This window comes from Somniosus microcephalus, chromosome 2, assembly GCF_052327205.1.
Source record: "Somniosus microcephalus isolate GS21.2 chromosome 2, FLI_Smic_1.0, whole genome shotgun sequence".
NCBI lineage: Eukaryota > Metazoa > Chordata > Chondrichthyes > Squaliformes > Somniosidae > Somniosus > Somniosus microcephalus.
In genome coordinates, this window is record NC_140988.1 from 7109330 (window position 1) to 7134234 (window position 24905).

Genomic DNA, 24905 nt, shown 5'->3' on the forward strand with positions numbered 1-24905 from the left:
ATATATTAAAAAAAACACCAAAGGTCTTAAAGGCGACACCTGATACTTCACAGTTGATTGGTGCACACTTATCAAAATGGAACGAACCCTACAATTAAGACCCAGCAAGATGAAAATCACCTCCCCAGAATCGGAAGGTCAACTATCAGTTTCAGCCATTAATGTCCTTTGACCAATAATGTTGTTCAAAGAATGTCCTTAGGGGTGGCGGAGCATGTTTTAAACAGCACCCCACTGTTTTATTGCGCAACTGGGAGAAGTGAAGATGTCCACAGTTTTGAGACGCTAGGGAAAACAAAGGAGTTAAGATTAGCGGACTTTAGGATGCACCTTGACTTCAACACATTGAAGTGGGATGATGAACTCCTTTTAGGAACTTAGGAACACAGGAACAGGCGGAGGCCATTCAGCCCCTCGAGCCTGTTCCGCCATTCAATGAGATCACAGCTGATCTGCGACCTAACTCCATATACCCGCCTTTGGCCCATATCCCTTAATACCTTTGGTTAACAAAAATCTATCAATCTCAGATTTAAAATTAACAATTGACCTAACGTCAACTGCCGTTTGCGGAAGAGAGTTCCAAACTTCTACCACCCTTTGTGTGTAGAAGTGTTTCCTAATCTCACTCCTGAAAGCTCTGGCTCTAATCTATAGACTGGGTCCCCTAATCCGAGACTCCCCAACCAGCGGAAATAGTTTCTCTCTATCTACCCTATCAGTTCTCTTTAATGGCCCAGAAATTGGGGTCGGAGGCTTCCCGTGGGTGCAAGCCCCCGACCTGCACTTACCTAACGCGCCGGCCGTTGAGCTGTGGGCCCGCATGGGATTCCGATCCTGGGCCTCCTCCAACTGCCGGCGCGCAGTGCTCGTGTATCCCAGGGGCGCAGTTAGTTCGAAGCATCCCCTGGGATCACGTGGGCCATGGAGAGCCAATCGTAGCAGGGAATGTCCATTCATAAAATTGACAGGAAGACCTGTCAAAACTATAAATACTATAAGCCCCAAAACATCACTAAAACTTCAAATAAATTTTTTTAAAAACATCACATTTTTTAAATAACTATAAATTACATAAAATAACTATTTTAAACAATAATTTAAATTTTTGAAAAAAATAATTACATTTTCTAACAGGGCTAAAAATAAACTTACCTTTCGTTAAAGTATTTAAAAATAATAAACCTGTGGAAAAAATGTTTTAATTTTACTTAATTCACCACTTACCTTGTTAAAGCAGGCCTTGCGACTGCTTTTTAAAAGTGTAGCTCCTGGAGACTTACCCTCCTGGAAAAACCTGGAAAAAAACCGGAAGTTCCAGGCGTACGCGCTGCCTTTCCGGCGCACGTGTTCGACCTGTAAACCCCTTCCTTTAAGGGAATGGAAGTTCCATTTTCCCGCGCGTGCGCAGTGCATGCACGAAACCGGCACTTTCGTTGGGCCTACAGGTGAGTACCCAGCGCGTACTCATGCGTTGAGACCCGAATTTCTGGGCCATTAATATGTTGAAAACTTTGATCAAATTATCCCTACCGCTCTGTCCCTGGTATTGTTCCTGAATGTTCAAGCTGGTATTTTGGACTGACTCTGTCACTGAGACTGGTGGTTGGCAGGAAGCCAGCGTTTCTATTCTTGAAGCCCAGTGTCCTGGCCAACGCTTGTGTTTACTGAAAACCTTGCTGTCTCTAGTCCTCGCTACCTGGTGTGTTGGAGTCTGCATCAGTCATCATCGATGATGTTAGCCGCTCCTTGCTCTCCTTTGCCTGTGGACTCGGGGGCACCCTGCCCTTAGTGCGTTGACTCCGCAGATGATATTTCCTGTCTGGTGCAGTTGGGCACTGAGTCCTGGTTGCATTGAGAACTGGCGGCGGGGTTAACTTTGGTGTCGTTTTCTGTGCGCCATTGATCCTGATCCTCTTTGCCATTGCGCCAGTTGCCGTGAATAGGTCTTGCGCGGCAATGGTCCGCTTGTGAGTATTGGTCTTGGTTGCTGCTGCTCTCGTCACTCTCTTCCTTCTTTCTGGCACGATGGGCTCTGAGTCACCATGGCTCATTGCTGCTAAAAATACATAGCCGGGTTAGATGTGGCAGAGAGGAAGGTCACTGGTGGGGAGGGACAGAGTGGATACAGTTCCAGTATTGAAAGAAAAGAACTTGCATTTATAAGGCGCCGTTGAAACTTATTGAAACTTATAAAATTCTAACAGGACTAGACAGACTAGATGCAGGAAGGATGTTCCCGATGGCGGGGGAGTCCAGAACCAGGGGTCACAGTCTAAGGATAATGGGTAAGCCATTTAGGACAGAGATGAGGAGGAATTTCTTCACCCAGAGAGTGGTGAACCTGTGGAATTCTCTACCACACAAGGCAGTTGAGGCCAATTCATTAAATATATTCAAGAAGGAGTTGGATATATTTCTTAAGGCTAAAGGGATCAAGGGATATGGGGAGAAGGCAGGGACCGGGTACTGAATTTGGATGATCAACCATGATCTCATTGAATGGCGGAGCAGGCTCGAGGGGCCGAATGGCCTACTCCTGCTCCTATCTTCTATGTTTCTATGTTTCACGACTTCTGGAAGCTTTACAGCCAACCAAGTACGTATGTTTTTGTTTAAAGTGTAGTCACTGTTGTAATGTAGGAAACGCGGCAGCCAATTTGCGCAGAGCAAGATCCCACAAACAATAATGTGATAATGACCAGATCATCTGTTTGTGATGTTGGTTCAGGGATAAATATTGACCCAGGACACCGGGGAGAACTCCCCCTGCTCTTCTTCAAAATAGTGGCCGTGGGATCTTTTACGTCCACCTGAGAGAGAAGACGAGGCCTCGGTTTAACGTCTCATCCGAAAGATGGCACCTCTGACAGTGTAGCACTCCCTCGGCACTGCACTGGAGTGTCAGCCTGGATTATGTGCCCAGGTCTCTGGGGTGGGATTTGCACCAACAATCTTCTGGCTCAGAGGCGAGAGTGCTGCCCACTGAGTTACAGCTCATTATTGAGTGAGTTAAGGGCTGTAACAACAACAACAACAACTGGCATTTATATAGCGCCTTTAACGTAAGAAAATGTCCCAAGGTGATTCACAGGAGTGAAAATTTTACACCAAGCCACATAAGGAGTTATTAGGACAAGCGACCAAAAAGATTTTAAAGAACATCTTAAAGGAGGAGAGAGAGGCGGAGAGGTTTAGGGAGGGAATTCCAGAGCTTAGGGTCCAGGCGGCTGAAGGCACGGCCGCCAATGGTGGAGCGAAGAACATTGAGGATGAGCAAGAGGCCAGAATTGGAGGAGCGCAGAGATCTCGGGGGAGGTTGTGGGGCTGGAGGAGGTTACAGAGATAGGGAGGGGCGACGAGGAGGCCATGGAGGTGAAAACAAGGATGAGAATTTTAAAATCGGGGTGTTGTTGAACTGGGAACCAATGTAGGTCAGCGAGCACAGGGGGCGATGGGTGAACGGGACTTGGCGCGAGTTAGGACACGGGGCACCTTGGGACGTTGTATAAAGGTGCTATATAAATGTAAGTTGTTGTTCACACAGAGGCATTTGACGGAAACCCGCAATCAGTGGTGATGTTCTCCTCTGTGTTCTGAGAACGCTGCTCTCCAATGTCATGGTCAATCTCATAACAGTTGAGGAGACTCAGTTGACATTCAACAATATTTTATATTACAATGTAAGATATAAATATCAAAGGTTCCTTTCTTACCAGGGACAAGCCGCACGCCATCAGGTATGTCCATTAAGAATGTGACAGGACGAGGCACTGACTGATGACTGGTTCGTCCATTTCCCAACTGCCCTTTATCTCCACGACCAAAGGAATAGATTTTGCCAGATGGCACAACAAGGACTAGTGTGTGATAGCTGTAAGATATAATATGCCTTTAAACTACCGCTTAAAACTCACAATAAAGCTCATCACAGTTCGGGTCATGTGGATTCATAAACAGCACAGACCGAGCAACCATTGATTAGTTTATATCCCGGCGCACCGTGGCTGCAGTGCGCACCATCTACAAGATGCACTGTAGCAACTTGCCAAGGCTTCTTCGGCAGCACCTCCCAAACCCGCGACCTCTTCCACCTAGAAGGACAAGGGCAGCAGGTGCACGGGAACACCACCACCTCCAAGTTCCCCTCCAAGTCACACACCATCCTGACTTAGAAATATATCGGCTGTTCCTTCATCGTCGCTGGGTCAAAATCCTGGAACTCCCTCCCTAACAGCACTGCGGGAGCACCTTCACCACACGGACTGCAGCGGTTCAAGATGGCGGCTCACCACCACCTTCTCGAGGGCAATTAGGGATGGGCAATAAATGCCGGTCTTGCCAGCGACGCCCACATCTCATGAATGAATAAATTAAAAAAATTCTATTGGTTCACCACAATGTTTAAAGGGCCTCTCAGACAAAGATGGAGTGGCTGCACATGAATCAGTGATAGCTTGTAGAATCGTAAATAAATGGCACAGCGATAATTTGTAGAGTTGCCAGAAATGTGGAATTAATGCTTTGTTTCATTGTCTTACCTTTAGGAGGGACAGACAGAGCCTTTAAACCTCGGTCAGTGTGGTTCACTGATTTTAATTGCAAGCTGCTTTGCTATAAACAGATGTAATCCAAATAAACTAATTGCACACTCTTCGATCCTCAGTCAGATAAGCGCGCTGATTTAAATTGCCAATAGCGCCTGGTCTAAGCATTAAACAAAGCTTTAATCAACTGTTTTTCAACATGGAGGTCTAGTTGTGTCCTTCACTGGTTCCTGTTAAAGAATGTCCTGAGCAAGCTGGGCCCGTGCCCGAGTATTTATACTCTCCCTGGACAGCGCCACCAGCAGGCCGCACAGTATAATTTCATAAGTCATTTCCACAGGAATGACAAGATTCATGTCAGCGCCATTGGTGTGAATATCAGGGTTTCCTGAGTTCTCCCCAAGATCTCTGCGTTCCTCTAATTCTGGCCTCTTGCGCATCCCCGATTTTCATCGCCCCACCATTGGCGGCCATGCCTTCAGCTGCCTGGGCCCCAAGCTCTGGTATTCCCTCCCTAAACCTCTCCGCCTCTCTCTCTCCTCCTTTAAGACACTCCTGAACACTGACCTCTCCTGTCCCTTGTATCTCCTTATGTGGCTTGGTGTTAAATTTAGTTTGAAGCGCCTGGGGACGGTAAAGGCCCTATATAAATACAAGTTGTTGTCGAATCGTCGTGAAAGATCGCGGCATTTAAAACGTCGGTGAGTGACGCCCCAAATCCACTTCCGCCCATGTGTTCCGCGATCTGTTACTCTGGTTCAAAAATCACTTTGCCCGAAGCAGGCCCCGCCCACAGAACTGGCCACGCCCCTCCAGGCCGGAATAGCGGGATGGCGAGTTTCCGCCGATTGCGCCGGTGCAGGAAGGGTCGCCAAATCGCGCTCGTTTTAAAAAAATTTCAGCGTACAGGCGCCCACTACTCTTAAAAACATACGCATTAATAAATTAAAATTGATTTAAATCAATCGGATCATTGCTCTTAAGGCAGGGCATGTGGCGGTGAAAAGTTTGCAGAGAGAAAGATATCCTAGCCTTTTGATCATCAGCCTCGCCCTGAGGGAAACATTCAATGGTTTTACTGGACCATTCCCCAAATACCTGAGGCCAATGTTCCCTGCAGGCGGAAGGTTGTTCTGCGCGACCTGTTTCTTTGTAAATGTAAAAGCTTGTTAGCGGCATTTTATTCATTTTTTTTAATGGGATGTGGGCGTCACTGGCAAGGCCGGCATTTATTGCCCATCCCTAGTTGCCCTTGAGAAGGTGGCGATGAGCTGCCTTCTTGAACTGCTGCAGCCCGTGTGGTGAAGGTGCTCCCACAGCGCTGTTAGGGAAGGAGTTCCAGGATTTTGACCCAGCGACGATGAAGGAACGGCCGATATATTTCCAAGTCAGGATGGTGTGTGACTTGGAGGGGAACTTGGAGGTGGTGGTGTTCCCATGCGCCTGCTGCCCTTGCCCTTCTAGGTGGAAGAGGTTGCGGGTTTGGGAAGTGTTGCAGAAGAAGCCTTGGCGAGTTGCTGCAGTGCATCTTGTAGGCACACACTGCAGCCACGGTACGCCGGTGGTGGAGGGAGTGAATGTTTAAAGTGGGGGATGGGGTGCTGATCAAGTGGGCTGCTTTGTCCTGGACGGGACCTGCGCGGGACCTTGCTGATTACTCCGCGGTTGCGTGCGTGTGCAGCTTAGAGTGAACATTGCTTAAGGCCTGATTGATTCTGTTCCCTGTCACTAATCGATCAGTCTGCTTTACATTGCTCCATTGCGCCGGTTGATGGGAAATTTTACGTTTGGGATTGCGCAAATGAGTTTGGGCGGAGACTCGAGGCGTAAGTTCAAATCGGAAAAGCAGCGCAATTTCAAGCGTGTTTTGGGCGCAATTTCCCGATTCTGTGGCCCTAATTGTGCTTTCCCCTTGCACCCCAGAACCTTTTGCCAGTTGAACATGGCACGTTGATTTTGGGGCTTCATTAGCTTACCTCCCACATGCTATCTGAGAGATTCCAAAAAGCTCAGCAACCAGCCGAGGTTCCATCTCATCCCTCATTGTGTTGTGTCCAAGTTGTCCATACCTCCCAGCTCCGAAGGTGTAAACAAGCCCATCCTAAAAGAGGCACACAACAACACCTTGCATTTATATAGCGCCTTTAACATAGTAAAACATCCCGAGGCGCTGCACGGGAGCGATTATCAAACAAAATTTGACACCGAGCCACATAAGGAGATATTAGGACAGGTGACCAAAAGCTTGGTCAAAGAGGCCGGTTTTAAGGAGCGTCTTAAAGGAGGAGAGAGAGGCGGAGAGGTTTAGGGAGGGAATTCCAGAGCAAAGCGTAACAAATCCACTGCTTCTACAATTAATCCACATGTTCACTGAGTTTGTAGTGCGGTTGATAGATCACTGGGGGTTGTTCTCCTTGGAGCAGAGAAGATTAAGGGGAAATTTAATAGAGGTGTTCAAAATCATAAGGGGTTTTGACAGAGTAAATAAGGAGAAAGTGTTTCCAGTGGCAGGAGGGTCAGTAACCAGAGGACACAGGTTTAAGGTAATTGACAACAGAACCAGAGGGGAGATGAGGAAACATTTCTTTCCGCAGTGAGTTGTTGTGATCTGGAACGCGCTGCCTGAAAGGGCGGTGGAAGCAGATTCAATAGTAACTTTCAAAAGGGAGTTGGATAAATACTTGAAAAGGAAAAATTTGCAGGGCTCTGGGGAAAGAGCAGGGGGGAGTGGGACTAATTGGAGAGCTCGTTCAAAGAGCCGGCACAGGCACGATGGGCCGATTGGCCTCCTCCTGTGCCGTATCATTCTAGGATTCAACCATTTGTGGATATCCAACTTTCCCCAGTGGAGAATGTGGCACGGCATTCAGTGCAGTTCGCTCTCTGCTAAGATCAAGTGCCCTTTCACACAGAACGACCCCTCATTCTAAACAATCACTTGCTCTCCCGTTTGCTGCAAGGGACAGTATATATTCACAATCACGTTAGTCAAATTGCTAATTGCAAAATGTTTTTACATGTATATTTCTGGACCTGGAGTTTTGAAAGGGCTGTTTCTAGCTCTGTTGCCTTAGAGTCATAGAGTCATAGAGTCATAGAGTTTTACAGCACAGAAAGAGGCCCTTCGGCCCATCGTGTCTGCGCCGCCCATCCATCCCTGTCCAGTCTAATCCCATTTTCCAGCATTTGGTCCATAGCCTTGTATGCAATGGCATTTCAAGTGCTCATCCAAATGCTTCTTGAATGTTGTGAGGGTTCCTGCCTCCACCACCCTTTCAGGCATTGAGTTCCACATTCCAACCACCCTCTGGGTGAAAAAGTTCCTCCTCAAATCCCCTCTAAATCTCCTGCCCCTTACCCTGAATCTATGCCCCCTTGTTATTGACCCCCCCACTAAGGGGAAAAGTTCCTCTTTATCTACCCTATCTATGCCCCTCATTATTTTGTACACCTCAATCAGGTCCCCCCTCAGCCTTCTCTGCTCCAAGGAAAACAACCCCAGCCTGTCCAGCCTCTCTTCATAGCTGAGGCGCTCCATCCCAGGTAACATCCTGGTGAATCTTCTCTGCACCCTCTCCAAAGCAATCACATCCTTCCTATAGTGAGGCGACCAGAACTGCACACAGTACTCCAGCTGTGGCCTCACCAGCGTTTTGTACAGCTCCATCATAACCTCCCTGCTCTTATATTCTATGCCTCGGCTAATGAAGGCAAGTATCCCATATGCCTTTTTAACCACCTTATCTACCTGCTCCGCTGCCTTCAGGGATCTATGTACATGTACACCAAGGTCCCTCTGACCCTCTGTACTTCCTAGGGTCCTACCACTCATTGTGTATTCCCTTGCCTTATTTGTCCGTCCAAAATGCATCACCTCGCACTTTTCAGGGTTAAATTCCATTTGCCACTTTTCCGCCCATCTGACCAACCCGTTTATATCATCCTGTAGCCGGAGGCTTTCCTCCTCGCAATTTACCACCCCACCAATTTTCGTGTCATCTGCGAACTTACTGATCATACCTTTTACATTTTCATCCAAATCATTTATGTAGATCACAAACAATAAGGGACCCAGCACCGATCCCTGAGGTACCCCACTGGACACAGGCTTCCAGTCACAAAAGCAACCTTCGACCATCACCCTCTGCCTCCTGCCACTCAGCCAGTTTAGGATCCAACGCGCCAAGGCACCCTGGATCCCATGGGCTCTTACCTTCTTGACCAGTCTCCTATGCGGGACTTTGTCAAAAGCTTTACTGAAGTCCATGTACACCACATCCACAGCATTTCCCTCATCCACCCCACTAGTCACCCCCTCGAAAAATTCGATCAGATTTGTTAGACATGATTTACCCTTGACAAAGCCATGCTGACTATCCCCGATTAATCCTTGCCTCTCCAAGTGGAGATTAATTTTGTCCCTCAGAACTTTTTCCAATAATTTCCCCACCACAGATGTTAGACTCACTGGCCTGTAATTCCCTGGTTTATCCCTGCTACCCTTCTTGAATAATGGTACTACGTTAGCTGTTCTCCAGTCCTCTGGTACATCCCCTGTGGCCAGAGAGGTTCTGAAAATTAGTGTCAGAGCCCCTGCAATCTCCTCCCTTGCCTCCCACAGCAGCCTGGGATACATCTCGTCCGGGCCTGGGGATTTATCCACTTTTTGGCCCGCTAAAACCGCTAGCACCTCCTCCCTCTCAATGCTAATATGTTCAAGTATGTCACAGTCCCCTTGCCCGATTTCTATGTCTGCATCGTCTTTCTCCATAGTGAACACAGATGCAAAAAATTCATTTAAAACCCCGCCTACATCCTCTGGCTCTACACACAGATTGCCACTTTGGTCCCTAATGGGCCCTACCCTTTCCCTGGTTATCCTCTTGCCCTTAATATACTTATAAAACATCTTAGGATTTTCCTTTATTTTGCTCGCCAGTGTTATTTCATGGCCCCTCCTCGCCCTCCTAATTTCTTTTTTAAGTATGCCCCTGCACTTTTTATACTCCTCTAGGGCTTCTTCTGTCTTTAGTCTTTTGTAACTGCCAAAAGCCCCCCTCTTATTTCTAATGCATTTCTGTATATCCCTTGTCATCCAAGGTTCCCTTTGCTTGTTGGTCCCACCCTTGACCTTTACAGGAACATGTTGGCGTTGTACTCTCTCTATTTCCCTTCTGAAAGTCTCCCACTGTTTTGATGTGGATTTTCCTATAAGCAGCTGCTCCCAGTCCACTTTGGCCAGATCCTGCCTTATCATATTAAAATCGGCCTTCCCCCAATTTAGAACCTTTATTTCCGGGCCGTCTTTGTCTTTTTCCATGACCACCTTAAATCTCACCGAATTATGGTCACTGTCGCCAAAATGCTCTCCTACTGACACTTCCACCACTTGCCCGGCTACATTCCCCAGAATTAGGTCCAGTACCGCCCCCTCTCTTGTAGGACTTTCTACATGTTGGCTCAAAAAGCTCTCCTGGATGCACTTTAAGAATTCTGCACCCTCTAAGCCTTTCACACTCTGACTGTCCCAATTTATATTGGGGAAGTTGAAATCCCCCACTATTATTACCCTATTATTTTCGCACTTCTCGGAGATTTGCCTACATATCTGTTCCTCTATCTCCCCCTGACTGTTTGGGGGCCTATAGTACACTCCCAGCAAAGTGCTTGCCCCCTTTTTGTTTTTAAGTTCTACCCATATGGCCTCATTAGAGGAACCCGCTAATATATCATCCCTCCTTACAGCAGTAATTGACTCCTTAATTAATATTGCAACACCCCCTCCCCTTTTACACCCCCCTCTGTCTCGCCTGAAGATTCTATACCCCGGAATATTGAGCTGCCAGTCCTGACCCTCCCTCAACCATGTCTCCGTGATAGCAACAATATCGTACTCCCATGTGTTCAACAACAACTTCAGTTCATCCACCTTATTTGCAAGACTCCTTGCATTAAAATAAATGCCTTCCAGCCCTGCCATATTCTCTTTTGCCTTCACATATTTGCTCTGCCTTCCCAGCTGACTTGTTTTTCCCTCTGTATTTGGCCGTAAATCACCCCCTACTATAGCTCCACTCTGTACCCCAACCCCCTGCCAAGTTAGTTTAAACCCTCCCCAGCAGTGCTAGCAAACCTCCCCGCAAGGATATTGGTTCCCCCCTGGTTCAGGTGTAAACCGTCCGACTTGTACAAGTCCCACCTTTCCCAGAAGCAGACCCAGTGATCCAGGAAACTGAAGCCCTCCCCCTTGCACCATCCCTTTAGCCACGCATTCATCTGTTCTATCTTCCTATTCCTATACTTACTAGCACGTGGCACCGGGAGTAATCCAGAGATTACAACCTTTGAGGTCCTGCTCCTTAATCCTTCACCTAGCTTAAATCCTAAATCAGAGTATCGAAAGTTATTCGAATGAATGAGAACATTGATTTAAACTTGATAGGCGTCCCCTTGAGGATCCTTGTTGGACATCTAAGCAGCTCATGAGGAGAGTGCATGAACACTTCAGGCCCTGGGGTGATAACAGTCTTGTTTGATGGATTATATATGACAAAGTCGAAAGGATCTCAGTGGCTAGCACTCTCGTCAGAAGGTCGTGGGCTCAAGTCCCACTCCAGAGAATTGCGCACAACATCCGGGCTGACACTCCCAGTGCAGTGCTGAGGGAGTGCTGCACTGTCAGAGGTGCCGTCTTTTTGGATAAGACATTAAACCAAGGCCCCGTCTGCTCTCTCAGGTGGACGTAAAAGATCTCATGGCACTATTTCAAAGAAGAGCAGGGGAGTTAACCCCGGTGTCCTGGGGCCAATATTTATCCCTCAATCAACATCACTAAAAACAGATTATCTGGTCATTATCACATTGCTGTTTGCGGGAGCTTGCTGTGCGCAAATTGGCTGCTGCATTTTCCTACATTACAGGAAACTTTGTGCTATCCGGCACCCACGGGACCGAGCTGCTGCCGTTGCCTCAAAATTGCCGTACTCTCCAGAGTTAATGTTGAGAGATACGGAGATTCTTATCTCCGTATTTGACAACAAACACTGTTGCTTAGCAACAGCTTCTAAACACTCGGGTGTGGCCTGCAAGCTCTGTATATGAAGCTGTTGCTATAGCTACAGACCTTGCACAGCTTGACTGTTCAAACAAAGCAAAAAAAACAAACAAAAAGAATAAAAAACGGCTGCTGATTTTTGCCGGTGGCTCCAGATTGCCGGATAGCTCACCTCCGGATAGCACAAAGTTTCCTGTACAACAGTGACTACACTTCAAAAGTACTTCATTGGTTGTAAAGCACTTTGGAACGTCCTGAAGTTGTGAAAGGTTCTATAGAAAAGCAAATCCTTCTTTGAACAAAATACAAAAGAGCATAAGAAATAGGAGCAGGAGTCGGCCATTCGGCCCCTCGAGCCTGCTCCACCATTCAATGAGATCATGGCTGATCATCGACCTCAACTCCACTTTCTCATCTGATCCCCATATCCCTCGATTCCCCTAGAGTCCAAAAATCTATCGATCTCAGCCTTGAATATACTCAACGACTGAGCATCCACAGTCCTCTGGGGAAGAGAATTCCAAAGATTCACCACCCTCTGAGTGAGCTCCATGATTAAATTTGAAGTATTCTAAGAGCAAACCTTGGTCAGCGTCGCAGTGTGTTGTCCTCCACAGGAAATGAAGACTATCTTCTTACACTCCAATAACTTTACATAAGTGGGATGATGCCGATCTGTGATGACAAATGAGAAGTAGTGCTTTATTGCTGTGTTTTCAATACAGAGCATCCTTTCGCCTGGGCGATGCAGCTGAAACATTGCACGATAGCAGAAGAGATAGCGCAGCACGGATTTAAGGACAGGGTCGCCATCTCTGGTTGGACGTGTTCCTGGAGGTTTTATCACATGACCTCCCACCTCCAAGCGCCCCGCCCCCACACTCCCGCCATTGGTCGCCCGACCCGTCCATCCGCACGGCGCCCCGCCTTCCCACGGCCAATCGGAAAGCGAACAGACTCTTCGTTACCCGATTGGCTGATTCTTGACTGCCCTTTAGCAGCGTATGAAGTAAGGAATGACCATTAATACAGCCTCTTAACACATAACGGGGTAGATTTGAGAACTAAGGTTCATAAGAACACAAGAAATAGGAGCAGGAGTCGGCCATTCGGCCCCTCGAACCTGCTCCGCCATTCAATAAGATCATGGCTGATCATCGACCTCAGCTCCACTTTCCCGTCCGATCCCTATATCCCGTGATTCCCCGAGAGTCCAAAAATCTATCGCTCTCAGCCTTGAATATACTCAACAACTGAGGATCCACAGCCCTCTGGGGTAGAGAATTCCAAAGATTCACCACCCTCTGAGTGAAGAAATTCCTCCTCATCTCAGTTCCAAATGGCCGACCCCTTATCCTGAGACTGTGACCCCTGGTTCTAGACTCTCCAGCCGGGGGAAACAACCTCTCAGCATCTTTTTTTTAAATTCGTTTTTTATGGGATGTGGGCGTCGTTGGCAAGGCCAGCATTTATTGCCCATCCCTAGTTGCCCTTGAGAAGGTCCTCTTTTTGTTGAACCAAATTAACTGTGAATTAACTGTAACTTAATAAAACTTTAACTAAAACTTAACAAATTAAACTAAAATTTGGTTGGCCCGGGGTGATGATGCCCTCCAGTCCCCACGGCGCCCACCTGTCTCGGAAGGCCTCGAGCGTGCCGGCGGACACCGCGTGCTCCATCTCCATGGCCACCCGGGCGCGAAGATAGCCGTGGAAGAGAGGCAGGCAATCGGGCCGGACCACCCCCTCGACTGCCCGCTGACTGGACCAGTTGATGGATTTTTTGGCCAGGCCCAGGAGCAGTCCTACGAGGAGGTCCTCCAACCCGCCCGCTCCCCTCCGTACCGGGTGACCGAAGATCAGGAGCGTGGGACTGGAGTGCAACCAAAAATCAAGGAGCAGCCCCTTCAAATAATGGAACAGGGGCTGCAACCTCTCACATTCTATATAAACATGGAACACGGACTCCTCTAGGCCGCAAAAAAGGCAGGCGGCCTGGGAGTCTGTGAACCTACTTAACATTTTATTGCACGGGACTGCTCTGTGCAACTCCCTCCAGGCCAAGTCCCCAATAGAAAAGGGGAGGACTCCCGCGTAGAGAGCCCTCCATTGGGGACCTCCACCGGACGGCAAGATGGCACGCCAAGGCGTGTCCGGACAGCAGGCGAAGATGACAAAGTGGAGAGTGTGCAGGAGCAGCCCGTACAGGAAACCCCTCCGCGCAGAGCTAAAGGGCACGGAGGGCATTTCCCCGAGGCGGCTCAAGTTGTGAGGCGCTGGTTCCGAGAAGGTGGGGGTGAGCCGCCTTCTTGAATCTCTCAGCATCTACCCTGTCAATCCCCCTCAGAATCTTGTAAGTTTCAATGAGATCACCTCTCATTCTTCTAAACTCCAGAGAGTTCAGGCCCGTTCTACTCAATCTCGCCTCATAGGACAATCCCCCCATCCCAGGAATCAATCTAGTCTGGAGACTAAATAACAACAGAAAATGCAGGAAAAACTCAGCAGGCCAGGCAACATCCGTGGAGAGATAAACAGAGTCAACATTTCAGGTCAAAGACCCTTCGTCAGGACTAGTCTGGAGACTAGTTCTTCCATGTGGAGACTCGCTAGACAGGGACACAGGTCGCAGAATAAGCCTCACAGTAGTTGCGGCCACTATCTGTGACCTGCGCTGCCGTCCAGCATGACCCCACTTTGAAAGTGTAGCTCACAAAATGAGAGCTTAATTATTTTTCGCAGACCATATATGAACTTTTAGTTCTGCGACTGTTTATAAAACGGCGTGTTCAAAATATGCAAATAAATTGTGAGCACAGCAGAACATCGACCTCGCAATAACTAAGCTGTCGTGAGATGTTGAGCTCCGTGGTTCTGAATGTTTTATTTTAAACACCAATTAAATCTGAAAGCCAGAATCTTCCTGGTAATTCTCAGAATGCCAGCTGCAATTCTGTATTTCACCACTGGAGGGCGACCTGTTGTTGGTGTCGACACTAAAGTTACTGATTGGTGCAGCAAAACCAACAACAAGCTGTATTTATACGGCGCCTTTAACACTAAAACATCTCAAGGTGCTTCAGAGGAACGTTATCAGTCAAAATTTGACGCTGAACCACATAAGGAGAAATTAGGGCAGATGGCCAAAAGCTTGGTCAAAGAGCTAGGTCTTAAAGGAGGAGAGAGAGGCTGAGAGGCGGAGAGGTTTAGGGAGGGAATTCCAGAGCTCAGGGCCTCGGCAGCTGAAGGCACGGCCACCAATGGTGGAGCGATTAAAATCTGGGGATGTGCAAGAGGCCAGAATTAGAGGAGCGCAGAGATCTCGGAGGGTTGTAGGGGCTGGAGGAGGTTACAGAGATAGGGAGGGGGGCGAGGCCCCGGAGGGATTTGAAAACGAGGATGGGAATTTAAAATCGAGGCGCTGCCGGACCGGAAGCCAATGTAGATCAGCGAGCACGGGGGGGTTGATGGGTGAACGGGACTGGGTGTGAGTTAGGACACGGGGCAGTGAGCACGGGGTGATGGGTGAACAGGACTGGGTGTGAGTTAGGACACGGGGCAGTGAGCACAGGGGGTGATGGGTGAACGGGACTGGGTGTGAGTTAGGACACGGGGCAGTGAGCACAGGGGGTGATGGGTGAACGGGACTGGGTGTGAGTTAGGGCACGGGGCAGTGAGCACAGGGGGTGATGGGTGAACGGGACTGGGTGTGAGTTAGGACACGGGGCAGTGAGCACAGGGGGTGATGGGTGAACGGGACTTGGTGTGAGTTTGGACACGGGGCAGTGAGCACAGGGGGTGATGGGTGAACGGGACTGGGTGTGAGTTAGGACACGGGGCAGTGAGCACAGGGGTTGATGGGTGAACGGGACTGGGTGCGAGTTAGGACATGGGGCAGTGAGCACAGGGGGTGATGGGTGAACGGGACTTGGTTCGAGTTAGGACACGGGGCAGTGAGCACAGGGGGCGATGTGTGAACGGGACTGGGTGTGAGTTAGGACACGGGGCAGTGAGCAAGGGGGGTGATGGGTGAACGGGACTGGGTGTGAGTTAGGACACGGGGCAGTGAGCACAGGGGGTGATGGGTGAACGGGACTGGGTGTGAGTTAGGACACGGGGCAGTGAGCACAGGGGGCGATGGGTGAACAGGACTGGGTGTGAGTTAGGACACGGGGCAGTGAGCACAGGGGGTGATGGGTGAACGGGACTGGGTGTGAGTTAGGACACGGGGCAGTGAGCACAGGGGGTGATGGGTGAACGGGACTGGGTGTGAGTTAGGACACGGGGCAGTGAGCACAGGGGGTGATGGGTGAATGGGACTGGGTGTGAGTTAGGACACGGGGCAGTGAGCAAAGGGGGTGATGGGTGAACGGGACTGGGTGTGAGTTAGGACACGGGGCAGTGAGCACAGGGGGTGATGGGTGAATGGGACTGGGCGTGAGTTGGGACACGGGGCAGTGAGCACAGGGGGTGATGGGTGAACGGGACTGGGTGTGAGTTAGGACACGGGGCAGTGAGCACAGGGGGTGATGGGTGAACGGGACTTGGTTCGAGTTAGGACACGGGGCAGTGAGCACAGGGGGCGATGTGTGAACGGGACTGGGTGTGAGTTAGGACACGGGGCAGTGAGCATGGGGGGTGATGGGTGAACGGGACTGGGTGTGAGTTAGGACACGGGGCAGTGAGCACAGGGGACGATGGGTGAACAGGACTGGGTGTCAGTTAGGACACGGGGCAGTGAGCACAGGGGGTGATGGGTGAACGGGACTGGGTGTGAGTTAGGACACAGGGCAGTGAGCACAGGGGGTGATGGGTGAACGGGACTGGGTGTGAGTTAGGACACGGGGCAGTGAGCAGAGGGAGTGATGGGTGAACGGGACTGGGTGTGAGTTAGGACACGGGGCAGTGAGCACAGGGGGTGATGGGTGAACGGGACTGGGTGTGAGTTAGGACACGGGGCAGTGAGCACAGGGGGTGATGGGTGAATGGGACTGGGCGTGAGTTGGGACACGGGGCAGTGAGCACAGGGGGTGATGGGTGAACGGGACTGGGTGTGAGTTAGGACACGGGGCAGTGAGCACAGGGGGTGATGGGTGAACGGGACTGGGTGTGAGTTAGGACACGGGGCAGTGAGCACAGGGGGTGATGGGTGAACGGGACTGGGTGTGAGTTAGGACACGGGGCAGTGAGCACAGGGGGTGATGGGTGAACGGGACTTGGTTCGAGTTAGGACACGGGGCAGTGAGCACAGGGGGCGATGTGTGAACGGGACTGGGTGTGAGTTAGGACACGGGGCAGTGAGCATGGGGGGTGATGGGTGAACGGGACTGGGTGTGAGTTAGGACACGGGGCAGTGAGCACAGGGGACGATGGGTGAACAGGACTGGGTGTCAGTTAGGACACGGGGCAGTGAGCACAGGGGGTGATGGGTGAACGGGACTGGGTGTGAGTTAGGACACAGGGCAGTGAGCACAGGGGGTGATGGGTGAACGGGACTGGGTGTGAGTTAGGACACGGGGCAGTGAGCAGAGGGAGTGATGGGTGAACGGGACTGGGTGTGAGTTAGGACACGGGGCAGTGAGCACAGGGGGTGATGGGTGAACGGGACTTGGTGCGAGTTAGGACACGGGGCAGCGAGCACAGGAGTGATGGGTGAGCGGGACTGGGTGCGAGTTAGGACACGGGGCAGTGAGCACAGGGGGTGATGGGTGAACGGGACTGGGTGTGAGTTAGGACACAGGGCAGTGAGCACAGGAGGTGATGGGTGAACGGGACTGGGTGTGAGTTAGGACACGGGGCAGTGAGCACAGGGGGTGATGGGTGAATGGGACTGGGTGTGAGTTAGGACATGGGGCAGTGAGCACAGGAGGTGATGGGTGAACGGGACTGGGTGTGAGTTAGGACATGGGGCAGTGAGCACAGGGGCGATGGGTGAACGGGACTGGGTGTGAGTTAGGACACGGGGCAGTGAGCACAGGGGGCGATGGGTGAACGGGACTGGGTGTGAGTTAGGACACGGGGCAGTGAGCACAGGGGGCGATGGGTGAACGGGACTGGGTGTGAGTTAGGACACGGGGCAGTGAGCACAGGGGGTGATGGGTGAACGGGACTGGGTGTGAGTTAGGACATGGGACAGTGAGCACAGGGGGTGATGGGTGAACGGGACTGGGTGTGAGTTAGGACACGGGGCAGTGAGCACAGGGGGTGATGGGTGAACGGGACTGGGTGTGAGTTAGGACACGGGGCAGTGAGCACAGGGGGTGATGGGTGAACGGGACTGGGTGTGAGTTAGGACACGGGGCAGTGAGCACAGGGGGTGATGGGTGAACGGGACTGGGTGTGAGTTAGGACAAGGGGCAGTGAGCACAGTGGGTGATGGGTGAACGGGACTGGGTGTGAGTTAGGACACGGGGCAGTGAGCACAGGGGGTGATGGGTGAATGGGACTGGGTGTGAGTTGGGACACGGGGCAGTGAGCAGAGGGGGTGATGGGTGAACGGGACTGGGTGTGAGTTAGGACACTGGGCAGTGAGCACAGGGGGTGATGGGTGAACGGGACTTGGTGCGAGTTAGGACACGGGGCAATGAGCACAGCGGGTGATGGGTGAACGGGACTGGGTGTGAGTTAGGACACGGTGCAGTAAGCCCAGGGGGTGATGGGTTAACGGGACTGGGTGCGAGTTAGGACACGGGGCAGTGAGCACAGGGGGTGATAGGTGAACGGGACAGGGTGTGAGTTAGGACATGGGGCAGTGAGCACAGGGGGTGATGGGTGAACGGGACTGGGTGTGAGTTAGGACAAGGGGCAGTGAGCACAGTGGGCGATGGGTGAACGGGACTGGGTGTGAGTTAGGACACGGGGCAGTGAGCACAGGGGGTGATGGGTGAATGGGACTGGGTGTGAGTTGGGACACGGGGCAGTGAGCACAGTGGGTGATGGGTGAACGGGACTGGGTGTGAGTTAGGACACGGGGCAGTGAGCACAGGGGGTGATGGGTGAACGGGACTTGGTGCGAGTTAGGACACGGGGCAGTGAGCACAGGGGGAGATGGGTGAACAGGACTGGGTGTGAGTTAGGACACGGGGCAGTGAGCACAGTGGGTGATGGGTGAACGGGACTGGGTGCGAGTTAGGACACGGGGCAGTGAGCACAGGGGGTGATGGGTGAACGGGACTGGGTGTGAGTTAGGACAAGGGACAGTGAGCACAGGGGGTGATGGGTGAACGGGACTGGGTGTGAGTTAGGACACGGGGCAGTGAGCACAGGGGGTGATGGGTGAACGGGACTGGGTGTGAGTTAGGACACGGGGCAGTGAGCACAGGGGGTGATGGGTGAACGGGACTGGGTGTGAGTTAGGACACGGGGCAGTGAGCACAGGGGCTGATGGGTGAACGGGACTGGGTGTGAGTTAGGACACAGGGCAGTGAGCACAGGGGGTGATGGGTGAACGGGACTTGGTGCGAGTTAGGACACGGGGCAGTGAGCACAGGGTGTGATGGGTGAACGGGACTGGGTGTGAGTTCGGACAAGGGGCAGTGAGCACAGTGGGTGATGGGTGAACGGGACTGGGTGTGAGTTAGGACACGGGGCAGTGAGCACAGGGGGTGATGGGTGAATGGGACTGGGTGTGAGTTAGGACACGGGGCAGTGAGCACAGGGGGTGATGGGTGAACGGGACTGGGTGTGAGTTAGGACACGGGGCAGTGAGCACAGGGGGTGATGGGTGAACGGGACTTGGTGCGAGTTAGGACACGGGGCAGTGAGCACAGGGGGTGATGGGTGAACGGGACTTGGTGCGAGTTAGGACACGGGGCAGTGAGCACAGGGGGAGATGAGTGAACAGGACTGGGTGTGAGTTAGGACACGGGGCAGTGAGCACAGTGGGTGATGGGTGAACGGGACTGGGTGTGAGTTAGGACACGGGGCAGTAAGCCCAGGGGGTGATGTGTTAACGGGACTGGGTGCGAGTTAGGACACGGGGCAGTGAGCACAGGGGGTGATAGGTGAACGGGACTGGGTGTGAGTTAGGACATGGGGCAGTGAGCACAGGGGGTGATGGGTGAACGGGACTGGGTGTGATTTAGGACAAGGGGCAGTGAGCACAGTGGGTGATGGATGAACGGGACTGGGTGTGAGTTAGGACACGGGGCAGTGAGCGCAGGGGATGATGGGTGAATGGGACTGGGTGTGAGTTGGGACACGGGGCAGTGAGCACAGGGGGTGATGGGTGAACGGGTCTGGGTGTGAGTTATGACACGGGGCAGTGAGCACAGGGGGTGATGGGTGAACGGGACTTGGTGCGAGTTAGGACACGGGGCAGTGAGTACAGGGGGAGATGGGTGAACAGGACTGGGTGTGAGTTAGGACACGGGGCAGTGAGCACAGGGGGTGATGGGTGAATGGGACTGGGTGTGAGTTAGGACACGGGGCAGTAAGCCCAGGGGGTGATGGGTTAACGGGACTGGGTGCGAGTTAGGACACGGGGCAGTGAGCACAGGGGGTGATAGGTGAATGGGACTGGGTGTGAGTTAGGACATGGGGCAGTGAGCACAGGGGGTGATGGGTGAACGGGACTGGGTGTGAGTTAGGACATGGGGCAGTGAGCACAGGGGGTGATGGGTGAACGGGACTGGGTGTGAGTTAGGACACGGGGCAGTAAGCCCAGGGGGTGATGGGTTAACGGGACTGGGTGCGAGTTAGGACACGGGGCAGTGAGCACAGGGGGTGATAGGTGAACGGGACTGGGTGTGAGTTAGGACACAGGGCAGTGAGCACAGTGGGTGATGGGTGAACGGGACTGGGTGTGAGTTAGGACACGGGGCAGTGAGCACAGGGGGTGATGGGTGAACGGGACTGGGTGTGAGTTAGGACACGGGGCAGTAAGCCCAGGGGGTGATGGGTTAACGGGACTGGGTGCGAGTTAGGACACGGGGCAGTGAGCACAGGGGGTGATAGGTGAATGGGACTGGGTGTGAGTTAGGACATGGGGCAGTGAGCACAGGGGGTGATGGGTGAACGGGACTGGGTGTGAGTTAGGACATGGGGCAGTGAGCACAGGGGGTGATGGGTGAACGGGAGTGGGTGTGAGTTAGGACACGGGGCAGTAAGCCCAGGGGGTGATGGGTTAACGGGACTGGGTGCGAGTTAGGACACGGGGCAGGGAGCACAGGGGGTGATAGGTGAACGGGACTGGGTGTGAGTTAGGACACAGGGCAGTGAGCACAGTGGGTGATGGGTGAACGGGACTGGGTGCGAGTTAGGACACGGGGCAGTGAGCACAGGGGGTGATGGGCGAACGGGACTGGGTGTGAGTTAGGACACGGGGCATTGAGCACAGGTGGTGATGGGTGAACGGGACTGGGTGTGAGTTGGGACACGGGGCAGTGAGCACAGGGGGTGATGGGTGAACGGGACTGGGTGTGAGTTAGGACATGGGGCAGTGAGCACAGGGGGTGATGGGTGAACGGGACTGGGTGCGAGTTAGGACACGGGGCAGTGAGCACAGGGGTGATGGGTGAACGGGACTGGGTGTGAGTTAGGACACAGGGCAGTGAGCACAGTGGGTGATGGGTGAACGGGACTGGGTGCGAGTTAGGACACGGGGCAGTGAGCACAGGGGGTGATGGGCGAACGGGACTGGGTGTGAGTTAGGACACGGGGCATTGAGCACAGGGGGTGATGGGTGAACGGGACTGGGTGTGAGTTGGGACACGGGGCAGTGAGCACAGGGGGTGATGGGTGAACGGGACTGGGTGTGAGTTAGGACACGGGGCAGTGAGCACAGGGGGTGATGGGTGAACGGGACTGGGTGCGAGTTAGGACACGGGGCAGTGAGCACAGGGGTGATGGGTGAACGGGACTGGGTGTGAGTTAGGACACGGGGCAGTGAGCACAGGGGGTGATGGGTGAACGGGACTGGGTGTGAGTTAGGACACGGGGCAGTAAGCCCAGGGGGTGATGGGTTAACGGGACTGGGTGCGAGTTAGGACACGGGGCAGTGAGCACAGGGGGTGATAGGTGAATGGGACTGGGTGTGAGTTAGGACATGGGGCAGTGAGCACAGGGGGTGATGGGTGAACGGGACTGGGTGTGAGTTAGGACATGGGGCAGTGAGCACAGGGGGTGATGGGTGAACGGGACTGGGTGTGAGTTAGGACACGGGGCAGTAAGCCCAGGGGGTGATGGGTTAACGGGACTGGGTGCGAGTTAGGACACGGGGCAGGGAGCACAGGGGGTGATAGGTGAACGGGACTGGGTGTGAGTTAGGACACAGGGCAGTGAGCACAGTGGGTGATGGGTGAACGGGACTGGGTGCGAGTTAGGACACGGGGCAGTGAGCACAGGGGGTGATGGGCGAACGCGACTGGGTGTGAGTTAGGACACGGGGCATTGAGCACAGGGGGTGATGGGTGAACGGGACTGGGTGTGAGTTGGGACACGGGGCAGTGAGCACAGGGGGTGATGGGTGAACGGGACTGGGTGTGAGTTAGGACACGGGGCAGTGAGCACAAGGGGTGATGGGTGAACGGGACTGGGTGCGAGTTAGGACACGGGGCAGTGAGCACAGGGGTGATGGGTGAACGGGACTGGGTGTGAGTTAGGACACGGGGCAGTGAGCACAGGGGGTGATGGTTGAACGGGACTGGGTGTGAGTTAGGACACGGGGCAGTGAGCACAGGGGGTGATGGGTGAACGGGACTGGGTGCGAGTTAGGTAACGGGGCAGCGAGCAGAGGGGGTGATGGGTGAACGGGATTGGGTGTGAGTTAGGACACGGGGCAGTGAGCACAGGGGGCGATGGGTGAACGGGACTGGGTGTGAGTTAGGACACGGGGCAGTGAGCACAGGGGGTGATGGGTGAACGGGACTGGGTGTGAGTTAGGACACGGGGCAGTGAGCACAGGGGGTGATGGGTGAACGGGACTGGGTGTGAGTTAGGACACGGGGCAGTGAGCACAGGGGGTGATGGGTGAACGGGACTGGGTGTGAGTTAGGACACGGGGCAGTGAGCACAGGGGGCGATGGGTGATACGCTTATCAATTACTTCATAAAAGGTGATGAGTCGAAGAAGAGATGATGAGTCGAAAGAAGAGATGAATAAGGCTTTTATTAGCTAAGAAGAGACCATGCTTCTTCGTGAGTGACTGAACAAGTCTGAACGAAACCCACACAGTGGTGGGTGGAGTCAGCTGAGGCATGCCTCCATACACAGCGCCACCCAGAGGTGGCAATATACAATACAGTGGTTTACCACATTCACCCCTTGTTTAATGTGAAGTCCGGCGGGGTGAAGGGTACTACAAGTTAAGTCTATCAGGAGGCCTTGTCTGACGCCCTGATCGTCGTGGTGGCGGCGGTGGTGTTGCAGCATCCGACGTCAGGTCTGGTGTCTGAGTGGTTGGCGAAGATTCCTGGGGCTTTGGCATGCCGTCTGCAGGGGTTGGGTTGGGAGGGGTGGTGGGGGATAACAGTGGTCAGGGGGATAACGGTGGTAAGGGGGATAACGGTGGTAATTCAGGGGTACCCGAGGGTGCGAGATCTCGTATGGAGACCGTGTCCTCCCGCCCGTCTGGGTATGTCACCCAGGCATACTGGGGGTTGGCGTGTAGGAGGTGCACCCGCTCGACCAGGGGGTCCGTTTTATGCGTCCTCACGTGCCTCCGCAGTAGGACGGGCCCAGGAGAAGTCAACCATGCCGGTAGCGAGGTTCCCGATGTAGACTTCCGGGGGAAAACGAACATTTTCTCATGAGGGGTCGCATTAGTGGCAGTACAAAGCAGTGACCGAATGGAGTGAAGCGCTGCAGGGAGGACCTCCTGCCAGCGGGAGGTCGGAAGGCCCTTAGATTTTAGTGCTAAGAGGACTGCCTTCCAAACCGTCGCGTTCTCCCTTTCCACCTGGCCGTTCCCCCGGGGGTTGTAACTGGTGGTCCTGCTCGTGGCGATACCTCTTGTTAGCAGGTACTGCCGAAGTTCGTCGCTCATGAACGATGAGCCCCTGTCGCTATGTATATAGCTGGGGAACCCGAACAGAGCGAAGATGTCATTCAGACACTTGATGACCGTGGTACTGGTCATGTCTGGGCAAGGGATGGCAAAGGGGAAACGGGAGTACTCATCAACTATGTTGAGGAAGTACACATTGCGGTCAGCGGAGGGGAGGGGCCCTTTAAAATCGACGCTCAGGCGTTCGAAGGGGCGGGTGGCCTTGATCAGGCTTGCTCTGTCCGGCCTATAGAAGTGCGGTTTGCACTCGGCGCAGATTTGGCAGCTCTTGGTCATGGTCCTGACCTCCTCGATGGAGTAGGGCAGGTTACGGGATTTGATAAAATGGAAAAACCTGGTGACCCCCGGGTGGCAGAGGTCATTGTGGAGGGACTGCAGCCTATCACTCTGCGCGTTGGCGCATGTACCACGTGATAGGGCATCTGGGGGCTCATTGAGTTTCCCTGGCCGATACAAGATATCATAATTGTAGGTGGAGAGTTCGATTCTCCACCTCAAGATCTTGTCGTTCTTGATTTTACCCCTCTGCTTATTATTAAACATAAAAGCTACTGAACGCTGGTCAGTGAGCAGGGTAAATCGTTTCCCGGCCAGGTAATGCCTCCAGTGACGCACCGCTTCTACAATAGCCTGGGCCTCCTTTTCGACGGAGGAGTGTCTCGTCTCGGGGCCCTGGAGGGTCCTTGAGAAAAAGGCCACGGGTCTGCCCGCCTGGTTAAGGGTCGCGGCTAGGGCGAAGTCGGAGGCATCGCTCTCCACTTGGAAGGGGATGGACTCATCCACCGCGTGCATTGCGGCCTTCGCGATATCGTTCTTGATAAGAGTGAAGGCTGCACACGCCTCTGGTGTCAGGGGGAAGGAGGTGGCTTTGATGAGGGGCCTGGCTTTGTCTGCATAGAGGGGCACCCACTGGGCGTAGTAGGAGAAAAACCCCAGGCATCTCTTCAGCGCTTTTTGGCAGTGGGGAAGGGGTAGCTCCATTAGGGGGCGCATTCTGTCGGGGTCGGGCCCGATGACTCCGTTCTCCACCACGCAGCCGAGGATGGCCAGGCGCTTGGTGTGAAACATACATTTTTCCTTATTGTACGTTAGGTTCAGCCGTTGGGCCGTACGGAGGAAATTTGCTAGATTAACGTCGTGGTCCTGCTGGTCGTGGCCGCAGATGGTGACGTTATCCAAATAGGGGAAGGTTGCCCGCAGCGCGTTCTGGTCAACCATTCGGTCCATCTCCCTTTGGAAGACCGAAACCCCGTTGGTGACGCCGAAGGGGACCCTAAGGAAGTGGTAGAGGCGGCCGTT

General features: G+C 52.9%; 1 protein-coding gene across 2 annotated transcripts in view; it reads right to left on the minus strand.

Annotated features, from left to right (window-relative positions):
- The window catches only part of LOC147122524 (putative E3 ubiquitin-protein ligase HERC4), a 128611-nt gene that overhangs the window by 59019 nt on the left and 44687 nt on the right, over positions 1 to 24905 (minus strand). The window contains exons 5-8 of one of the 2 annotated variants that reach the window (XM_086006225.1): positions 12185 to 12276; positions 6524 to 6648; positions 3717 to 3874; positions 1700 to 2056 (exon numbers count right to left, since the gene is read on the minus strand). In XM_086006225.1, coding sequence (XP_085862351.1) covers positions 1700 to 2056; positions 3717 to 3874; positions 6524 to 6648; positions 12185 to 12276 — 732 coding nt within the window. Of the gene's footprint in view, positions 1 to 1699; positions 2060 to 3716; positions 3875 to 6523; positions 6649 to 12184; positions 12277 to 24905 lie in introns of both variants that reach the window. The other variant, XM_086006216.1, reaches the window with a different exon arrangement.